This window comes from Diadema setosum, chromosome 21 (assembly GCF_964275005.1).
Source record: "Diadema setosum chromosome 21, eeDiaSeto1, whole genome shotgun sequence".
In the NCBI taxonomy this organism is placed as follows: domain Eukaryota; kingdom Metazoa; phylum Echinodermata; class Echinoidea; order Diadematoida; family Diadematidae; genus Diadema; species Diadema setosum.
In genome coordinates this window covers 4,578,518-4,589,804 of record NC_092705.1, presented here as the reverse complement: position 1 = coordinate 4,589,804, position 11,287 = coordinate 4,578,518, and the positions used below count along the sequence as shown (strand labels likewise).

Below are 11,287 nucleotides of genomic sequence, written 5' to 3'. Positions count from 1 at the left end.
CGAAATAATATTTTTTCACATGAAAACATGATGAAATTGGGAAGAATCTATTATCACTTTTTTAGGAAATTGTGAGCCATAAAGTTGTTCATAAATCAGTTTGGAAAACTTCATGGATTTATTTCCGGTAGTATGGGTCATAGTTCAACTTGAAAATATCTAAGTGCGGGAAATGTGTCATTCATTTTGACAGCATGGCGGAGCACGAGCAGGAGCAATTCCAGACCCTCTTGGGCAATCTTATGTCGCCGGACAATGGCATAAGAACGCAAGCAGAGGTAAATTTACAAAGATAATTCTGTAAAGGCATGCTTCAGTTGAATTTTGTGATGCATGAATGTAAGCTAAATGAATTAAAACATGTTTAAGCTACTCGGAACATGATGTGATGTGATCTGGTGATTGTGAATGCGAGTGCTAGTGCCGCGCCGCGCCGTAGACCTCTTCGGTCGGTTCTCTTTCTTTCTGAAAACGTGCGCGACCAGCGCCCTTCCCTGCCCTGCCTCGCGCCCTCCCGAGCTCCAGACTCCTTCCTCACTCACTGCACCTTACCCGTCAATCATTTGATCATGCTGTGACTTTGACACATCTGTTTCAGAGCCGTATTTTCCTGTTTTCTAGCAGATTTTAACGCTTTCATATAGAAGCACCCGAAGCACTAGAGTAAAATATCCCGTTTGCGGCAGTTTAAGCATTGTTAAGGGTTTTTCCAACTTGTAAACAAATCAGGCAAATTATTTTCAACCATTTCATATATCATAGACAAGATTATTAATTAACGCAACTGTTTCATAAAAGAAATTTACCATTGACCACCGCAGTTTTCATGATTTACCAGGGCAAAACCCGGCACAATTTTCAACGATAAGGGCGATATGCGACGTAGTATTTCTGCTTGCGGCACGATGTACAATCCCTATGCAATACGCGCGTGCTCCGCGATCTGTAGCTGAACGCCTTCACATGTCTCGCGAACATTGCGTAAGCGCCAATTCCCATTGCGAAAGCACGTGAAAATAGAGGGCGCACATGCATTGGCCGCAAACAAGATCGCAAATCTGGCGGTGTTGTTGATGTCTTTCTCGTGTTTTTCTTATTTTTTTCGATGGTAACATCCACTTTCCGAACAAAAATGGCGGCCCACATCTGCTCGCGAAAGTTCTATTTTACGTGAGGATATGTTTTCAAAATCCATGAACATCGAGAAAACGACAAAAAATCCAGTTTCTTGGACCATTGTTTCTTAACTGTTATGTTAAGAAGTACCGAAAATTTCATTTTGGATGCGATATGTTGTCATTTAGGTGAGAAAATTTCACTTTCGTCAGAGATCGTGCCCATTTTAATGGTTGGTTTTTGTTGATTGCTAGTGTGTTAGTATATGTGTAGTGTGCATACTCAGTGCAGTGCTGTGTTTAGCGGTATATTACCGTATAATGCTGTACCTGCCGCGAATGGCTGCAAGGCCGCATACTGCCGTAGTTACTCTAGAGATGATGACCATTAAAAATGTGATACCAGTGGGCAGTTACACCATGATTGAAATAATCCTCCCATGGGCATTGAATTGATCTCTACAGCTACACCTGTCTTTGGACAGCTTTTCTGCAATATTTGTTCAACTAAAATAATGCATACAAAATCCTATCTGCAACAATGTATGTTTAAAATATTAAATTATTATGGCACCCGCACCAAGGTTTGACCGTGTGCAAAAGCGTTTACATACGTAGGTTTGTGCATGTAAAAACAGTTGAATTTTGGATGATGTTGTGGTTGAATCATTACCCGGTGCTTTTATCTCGGCGCCTGTTGATTTTGTTAAATACATAATAGAATGCCACAAAATCCCAAAATATATCACCTTGATAATTCACCAGAATCTGTCTGGCCCAGGCAGAATGCGGCCATGCGCTACACGTTCAATGTCAATGCGCGCAACAGGCCACTGAAAAATGCGCCGTGTTCATGTCTGAATTTGGTTAGTCGGCACTTGCATTCAACCCCAGAACATGTAGTGACTGCATCAGCACGTACAGAGACTTTGTTTTTCTTAGGTGTTTTTGCGGATACCATCACACCGACCTTGTGATAAGCAAAAAATCTTACAACAAAATGATGTATTTCTCTATTTCTACCGCTTTTTTGGCGACCCTGTTTCAACACTGGACTTAATTTGCGTGCTTTGGAAAAGTTGTGTTGATTTTGCATTATTGACTGCAAAATTTGGGATTTTGGATGGATTTTTCGAGGTGACTATGAAAGGGACATTCCTGTTGTAATTGACAGTGCCAGTATGTGAAGTGATGTGATGTGGATGTGTTGTGACAATAGAATTTGCTGGCTAGTGATTCTTGATAAGTGTTCGAATTCTGGTATGTGGCCGAAAACTGGTGGTTTTACTTTGAATATAATTCAAAGTGTCTGCTGTAACAATTGTGTCTGTGTGCACGCTGCTTGAGTGTACTATTCATGGCAGCATGACTTTTTAAAAATTATTAATAAAGTGTTAAAAGTCAGTATTGATAACACCAATCTGTAACAAAAAATAAAGTGAAAAATTGAGTAAAGAAAATGGGATTCCATGTACACAGTAGGTGTGAGTTAGCAATCATATACGTAATTAAAAAAAAAAAAAAAATCTGTGTAAATCACACTGAGTCGGTCACCAAATTTTCTTTGACTGGGGGTTGTACAGCCCTGTCTCGAACAGTGCTGTGGGCTTGTGTAGAAAGGAAGTTGTATGTAGGGCCCAGCTCGACCAATGTAGAGGTACATTGTACATGTACAATACTTCGAGTTTGCCCCTGTATTTTCTTGCTTTATACTTCTCTCTTTTTTCTTTTTTTCTTTTTTTAACTTTATTTAGCCCATGCTGTTGTTTTTGGGGAGTTGAGGTCATATACAGTATTCACTTTAAAGTTTAATGTGAATTCTATAGCAGTAGTGGTTTAATTTCATGAAAAAACCTGTATTTTTTATCAGGAAATTTAAATGTTACTCAGCTCTCCCAATGATTAGTCCTACAAAGAAGAAAATGTGTCATAAATCATGTTTTTTAGTCTACCTCAATGACCTCTTTCATCCATGAGACATTAAAGATATACAACCAAAGTGTACAATGTTTGTGATGTCATTAAAAAAAAATGAATCTGTATCTAGTGATTTTTTTTTTTCAGGTCAAGGAGTAACTTGTAAAACTACACAGTGTGTATTTACAGTGTACATCATGACATATGATTTTGATAAGTTGGTAGTATAGATAACTAACCCCTCACTTTTTTCTCAATACTGTATGTTCGATCAATAATGATGAATTTCATCTTCCATTCTCTTTCTTCCTGATTAACTTTGTGCCCAACTTTAAAACATGGAGTGAAAGTGAGTGCACTTTGACTCTGGTAGAAAGTATTGCACCATTGTTGAGTAATGCTGTTAAGAGCCCAGTCAGTATCCAGAATAGACAACTTCAACAAGTTTCATCTATAGTCTGCAATCCAATGAAACAATGCATTAAATTAGATTCATTAACTTCATTTAACCCTTTGTGTGCCACAATTATTACCTGTCCATAGGTTTGTTTGTAAAATTTATTCCCATTTGACTCATTGGCACACAAAGGGATAAAGGAGAAATAGTCAATAGATCTCCGAAACAATTTTTCTTCTTTTCTTTTTGCCCACTTACATGTACGGCTACTAGACAAATAGATAAGAAAGTTCGAAATATCAAACAAAATTTCAAAACAATATACAAATTTCATTTAGCCAGGTATCTTCTTCCCCCTCCCCCCCCCCCCCCATATTTAGCAAGTCACTCACTGCACTGTAGATTAGTCCCACTGAATATCAGAGGTCGAGATTGTTATGTAAAAGGAAATTTAAGAGATTTCACCATAGCTGGAGAAAAATTCAATAGAATTCTATGAACTTGATACAGATGTGAACTAAACTGGGCAGTATGCATAATTCTGAGGTACAGTGTAGGTCTTACGGAATTCAGGTCAAAGTACATTGTATAGAGGTTTAGTATTTGGCAACAGCTTTAATAATACAATAATTGACTTTTCATCAGGCTCTCTACATGGCTGTGCTGTGTCACTGTATTTTTTTTTTTCATTGATTTTATTCTGAGTGGTATAAGAAAATCAGTGGAAGAAATAACTATTACTATACAGGTCAGTTACAGACATCATGGTGTCAAAAGACAAACAGAAAGCATTGTGATTTTATATAATGTGGGCCTTAGGGCAAACCTGTCAATATGAAACTGAGATTTTTACCAAAACTGGCTTTCATGAAACCCCTTCAAGTATCGTGTCATGGCAGATTAAACTTTTTACACTTTCATTTTGTGATTTGGGATTTGTATTAACTTCAATATTTTGGAGGGTTTTTTGTAACACAATAGAGGACTTAAAGGGTGTGTACAGTTCTGGTTGAGGTAAGGATTTAGCTTTTAACGTTTTGTGAGATATTCAGAAACCACTCTGAGATGTCAAAGATCATGCAATTCTAAGGGGTATCAAAAGTTTATTTGATGAAAATCGGTTTTGAAATGGCTGAGATATCAAAAAACAAGGTGAAACAAAGAGATCCTAATAAAAGGCGTGGCCTGTTGCCTTTTATTATTGCCACTTTTTTTGATTTCTCAGCCATTTGAAAACCAATTTTTATCAAATAAATGTTGAATCCTTAAAATTACATGCTCTTTCATATTTCATGTGAGATTTCTCATTATCTCACTTAGGAATGTTCAAAAATGAATCCCCACCTCAACCAACTGTACAGTCCCTTTAACTCTTCATGTGCCATGGTGGGAACCCCCTGAGTGCCACATTATTCTCAGACAACAATGTTGTCATGCTCTGAGACAAGGTTCTGTTTTTCAAGTCTATTTAACTTTTACAGATTTCTGTTGTGCATGGACAAATAGTAAGTAAAGTTGTGGAAAAAATGCCAAGCTTTGCTTTGATGTATTGTTGTATGACAAATCTATGACTAGTTTTGTTTTGTTTTTGTTTTGTTTTTTTTCATATGACCAGCAGCTACATTACAGTAAAGGCACGAATTTTGCACACAAAATAGTGACAGAAACTTTCGATTTAAACGCAAATCCAGTAGAGAACACTGCTTGATAGTCAATCACCACATAAAATGTGAGCTGTTTATGAGAGGAACGGAAGCGCAAGAAACACTTTCATTGTATCGCAGCATTTGGTGATTTATCGATCGGATTGGGCCGGTTTGTGCGTTTGAGCAGAGTATATGCAAAGTTGGCACGCCGTCGACTGAGTCGGACGTGTGAACATGGCACATAAAGAGTTAAGGCCAAGGGGGAAAAATGAAATAAAAAAATTGTATCTACATATAGTTTTCCTGTTTGGAGAAAGGCAGTGAGGGAGGTTCTTTACTCATTGATATCATATTTTCTTTTTTTTTCTTTTTTTTTTGAGGTTCTGCAAAATAAAAAGATGTGTTTCTTGTCCAGTAGTATCCCTACAGTTTGTATAACGTACGTAGTGAAGCATACAGTTCCTTGATATTTGAAATTCAATCAAATGTACTCGAAGATAAGGTCATTCCGTGTAGAGTCAATGCATGTTACACCTGGTTTAATACCAGAATTCATGTATTTAAAATTGATATTTAACTATTTGCATTTTTTTTTATTTCTTCATCTGCCTCTGCAGATTTTATGATAGTATTTTTCACCCTAACCTATGAAAGTGAATAAAAACAAAAATACTTTCTTGTTATTGTAGTGCAGTGCACCCGTGTCATAGTGAACACAGCTTTTTAACAAAGTTCTCATAACAAAAGAAATGAAAATTCAGGTCCCAAATGTATCAACTTTATATCTCTATATATAATTTGCTATTCGGCTACAATAAAAATGTCAATATAAAGAAAGAAAAGAGCCAGTCGCAAGGACTGTTAAAATGAGAGTCACCTGTAGTGTTTTTTTTTTTTTTTTCCCTAAGCCAAAGTTGTGCTTGGCTTTTGCTTCCGATGACAAATCCAGTTTTTGATCAGGTGTTTGTTCCACCCCCTGTGAGTTTAAATTTAGCCAAGAGCAGTGAGTGATTACACTGATGTGATGTAATGTGGAAGTTTGCCAGAATGGTACAGCAGCCGCTAATCTCGAGAGTATTTGCTAATGTATGTGTACATGCCTTTCTTTTCTTGGACAGACCTCATCATGCTGGCTGCAAAATGCTTGCCCAAACATTGATTTTACTAGCCCGAAAAGAAAGTCCAAAATGTGAGGAAATATTAAAGAAAATTTTGTGTTAATCAAGGGCTTAATAAAACACAATCATGTGAATAAATAGCACACTTGAAGGGGAAATCCAGCCCAAATATAAGTTAGTCTGATAAGAAAGAGTAAAATATTAAGAGTTCAACTGTACAACAAAATCAGATGAAAAATAAGAAAGTTATGACATTTTGAAGTTTCGTCATTTTCTCGGAAAACAGTTCTTGAATGGTCAATATGAATATGCAAAAAGCAAAGTGAGCATCTCATCTCCTCACAACTTGCCACATAGTCTGTACATAAAATTTTGACATTTTCAGTTTTTCATTCAAACGCAATTATACCCAAAGCTCAAATCCTCGTATATCTAACTGATCACTATTCTGAAGTTATTCAATCAGGAATAACATCATGTTTCATACATAAATGGCAGGAACATTGAATTTGTCATTTTTTGTACACTGTACATGATCAATGGAAAATTGTGAGGCTATGACATGGTTAGCTCACTCATTTGCATACTGTACAAGAACTGTTTTGCAGATATTAGCAAAACTTCAAAATGTCATAACTTCCTTATTTTTCATCCGATTTCAGTCAAACCTTTACCATTGAGCTCGTAAGATTTTACTACTTTTTTATCAGACTACCTTGTATTTGGACTGGATTTCCCCTTTAAATTCACAAGCATAAACACAATAGAGTAAAAAACTTGGTCCAATCATGTGTTGCTGGTGCATTGCATTGGAAAGTTGCTGAAATGAAATATAAATTGTGTTGCGTCACTAAACGGCCATTACATGTATCTTTGGGCTTCTGCATGGTTGACTTTGTGAGTTTGTTGGGGGGGGGGGGGGAGATTAAGTGGAAAAAAAAAGGTGGCTTCAAAACTTTTTGCTTGCCCGATATCATTGTTCAAAAACACTTGCCCGAATTTGATTTTCACTTGCCCTGGGTAATCGGGTAAGTGCTTATGGAGCACCCTGCCATGTACCTGGTATTTCAACAAGAACTGTATTTTGTGAGAGATTGCAAGAACTTACATTCATATTAGTCAAACAATTCTGATCCTCGCACATTATTGATATGTAAAACTTTTTTAAAATTACAAAAATTCCATTCTGGAGAATGCCAATTTACCACTTTGTTCACACACTCGGGGGTTTACTTCATTGATTTTATTACGGCTAGAATGTTGTGTTAATCTGATTCTCACTGGTCAGAATAAGGTTTGAAATGTGAATTTTGAAATGAAATGGTTACTTCCTTGTCATTTTACTTGTCATGTTGGTTAGGATTTTCATGCATTTTTGTGAAATTTTACTAATTTCCATTCTTGTGAAAGACAGTTTTTTTATACTTGGCCTGTGGCTGATATCTAGGATATGATGGTATGAGACAACTATTAAAGACCTAATAAAATGCTTGCAAAATGTTTTAATATGCAAAAGAAATGTAAAGTATATGTCATGATTATCAATGTAAATATGTTGTCAGTGTCGTTCCGGTTTTTATCGCTTCTAGAAACTCCCCCAAATATCACATTTTTGGAGGACCCCGTTGCAGCTTTTGCGAAAAAGATAGTCACGTGACCAACACCCCTGAACCGATTGATGACGTATAAGCACGGAGTTGTGCTCAGTTAGCAGACGCCGCTCAGCACAAGCACTCAGATTACTAGCTTGGTACACGCGCGTACACGATAGCTAGCCCGGCCAGGCCCGGGCCCTGCGGGATGTGCGCTCCCGGTCGACACACTGACTGTCGACATGTATGCATTACCACGTACATTATCACTAAGTTAGCTTGCACAGATACCTGGTACCTCGAGCATAATGTCTTCCCCTATATGGGTAAACTTCGACATTGATGATGATGATGATGAAGACTGCAGCTCTGACGATAGCGGAGAGGAAGAGGAGGCACATGAAGTTGAAGGGGAAGATGGGGAGGGAGAGGCAGCCGATGAACCAGAACGTTATCGTGGGGCTGCACCTTACCGATATGAACCAGCTGCATCTCCCCCGCTGCCAGTGCAAGAGCGTATGAACATGGCACCAAGCCCGAGAATAGACCTCACGGAAACGATCGCCTGGGAAATACAGAGTGGTATGTCTGGTATGCCCCCATATAGTTTAACGTTAGAAAGGATATACTGTATTCTACATGATTGGCATTGTAAGTTGTAACTGTCTAGTAAGTAGATTAGAAGAACAGGCCCAGCTCGCTCACAAAGTGAGCGGCTACTCCGGCGGCAGCAAGCAAGCGTCCCGGCTGTGGCCTGGCCCGTCGGCCGGCGCTTACAAGTTAAACTACCAGTAGGCCTAGTAGTCTAGTAGTAGATCTAGTAGCAGTCTACTAGTAGCTATAGTAGTCTACTAGTACTACTACTAGTAGTAGTACTATTACCACTACGGCACTAGGTCTAGTAGACTAGTAAGTAGTAATAGCAGAATCTTTGGTAGTAGTACGGAGGCTACACTCTAACGCCTAACGGTTAGGGGGATATGTTGTTACAGGGTGGGTCGTGGCTCAAAAAAAAAAAAAAAAAAAAAAGGCCTAACCAGTTTCCCATAGATATAGTCAGTTTCTGCAATATGATCAGTAATTTAGATGCGTCATTTTCTAAGAAAAACGATACCAAGAATGATCATCAATTTTGGTCGAGTAGTTTTTGTTTTATGCTAAAAATCATACTGTGGAAGGAAGCCCAAACGCCGTGCTTATCTACCGATGAATGCCACGGTGGGGCTGGATTCACGAGTAGGTCTAGGCCTATAAAGCAGGCGAGTCGCCGTAGTATTAGTACAGACATGCAGTGGTGGTGGGGCTATCGTGAAATAGGCCCCACCGCAGTGCGCGTGCACCGTACCCGTGCGTTTATAGCAAGCAAGGGTAGGTCCTCCTAGGGTTTAGGGTTAGGTAGGGTTGTATTTATGGTTAAATTGGCCATTAAATTAGTCGAGGGCCATATTATGAAGTCATTTTCGCCGCATTCACGATTCACTGTGGAAGGCAGCCCCACCGCCGTGCTTACCTACCGAGATGAACGCCACACAGTGGGGCGGGCTGAAACAGGCGAGTCGCCGTAGTATTACTATGTAGTACAGACACGCAGGGGTGGGGCCTATTTCACGAGTTTGCCGAAAATAATGGATATCCAAGCGTACCACAGTTGTAATCTGTATTATTGGCAGTATTAAATCCGATACAGTTCATTAAATATTCTTTTGTCTAAAGGCTTAGCCAATGACAATAGTGCAGCGCAGCACCTGCTATGCGCTCGCTAGCTCGCTCCCCCGCCAGCGCTAGCCAGTGCAGCAGCCGCCGTCGCCGGCGACCGGCTGTCGCTGCGCTGCGCTGGAATAGCCTTGCCAGCTTGCTGGCTATGCTACGGCTAGACTGGTCGCGCGTGAACGACTCCGTTCTTAGACGTCATCACAATTTAGAAGTGATAGTGCGCCGCATGCGGTGAAAGTATAGCAAGTTTTCCAAAACCGAGGAAATTGCATCCATTATGTTAACAAATATAGAACAAAATTCAGAACAGTAAAAAAACCCGCACAACCATGGAATTACTTAGAATTTAACATTTAATATTATTACATCATTGAGAAAAAAATGCCTAAACCATTTTATTAGGTCTTTAAAGACAAAGGAAGGTTTATTCCCCTTCACAAATTACACAACTCACATTTAAGTTCTCTTTTGCATTCAGTGAACACCGGCTTCATATAGGGAAGACTAAAGATATTTGAAAATTGAAATGGTTGGGTAAGTGTGATTTGAGAAATGTGATGGGGGAAAATGCTTCTAGATTGCTTCTAGATGGGTAAAAAGAGCTCAGCAATTACAAAACATGCCATCTTATCTTGTTTGCAATCAAATTATTCTGAAAGAGATTTAAGTTGTGCACATTTGAGAATAAGAATCGACTTCTTCGAGTGCCTCCAAAGATGACATTCATTTTGAATTCCAACATCCAAATCAGGGGCATATCTAGCTTTTTGTCAAGGGGGGGGGGGGGGGGGGGGATGGGGTTAAATTTGAGTCATGACAAGCAAAAACAAAACAAAGCAAAACAAAAAGTGTGCCACTTCTCTCTCAAAATCGCCTGAGAAGCAAAAAAAAAAGTCTTCACATGTTTCGCTACCACTTCTGTGGTAAAAAGCAAACAAAAAAAAAAGAAAGAAAGAAAGAATAAAAAAAAATTCAAGGGGTTTAAAGGGATCATATGGTTTTGGTTGCGACCTAATTTCAGGTTTCTAACATTTTTTGGTGAGATAATGAGAAACCTCTTATGAAATATGAAAGAGCATGTAATTCTATGATTAATTCAACGTTTATTTGATGAAAATTGGTTTTGAAATGGCTGAGATATCCAAAAGAGAGTGATTCTAATAAAGTGTGGGACCTGCACTTTATTATGATTGCTTGGTTTCACATTGTTTTTTGATGTTTCAGTCATTCCAAACCCGATTTTCATTAAAAAAAGAAACTTTGAATGCCTCTTAAAATGGTATGCTCTGTACTACACGTACATCGTGTATATCATAAGTGTTTTCTTGGTATCTCGCAAAAAGTTAAAAGCCCAATTCTCATCTCCACCAATACGGTACCATCCCTTTAACCTCTACATCCAAAGCATATAGCACTTTGTTTTAACCCTAATTTTGTCATCCTTCAGCAAATTGAACTGTCATTTAAAACCTCAAAATCCAAAGACAGACTTGTCAGAGTATTAAAATTGAATTGTCACACCAACTTATCTTGAACCTCCCCCCTCCCCAAACATTCCAAACACAGTTTAGCGACTTTTGGTTGCTTTTATTGTAGCACTTTGTCTGCTTAAATAATTGCATTATTTTACTTTGAGAGGTGAAGTGTTTGGATGTTAAAGGACAAGTTCACCTTGATAAACCTAAGGATTGAGAAAATGTAGCAATATTAGTAGAACACATCAGTGAAAGTTTGAGGAAAATTGGACAATCGATGCAAAAGTTATGAATTTTTAAAATTTTTGTGTTGG

At 38.4% G+C, this 11,287-nt stretch overlaps 1 protein-coding gene across 1 annotated transcript in view; it reads left to right on the top strand.

Moving 5' to 3' along the window:
* The first annotated feature begins 186 nt into the window (after positions 1–186).
* LOC140244950 (importin-5-like) overlaps positions 187–11,287 on the top strand; it is a 41,429-nt gene continuing 30,328 nt past the window's right edge. The window contains exon 1 of the mRNA XM_072324558.1: positions 187–278. Within this exon, the coding sequence (XP_072180659.1) occupies positions 195–278 (84 nt within the window). The 5' untranslated portion in view covers positions 187–194. The remainder of the gene's footprint in view (positions 279–11,287) is intronic.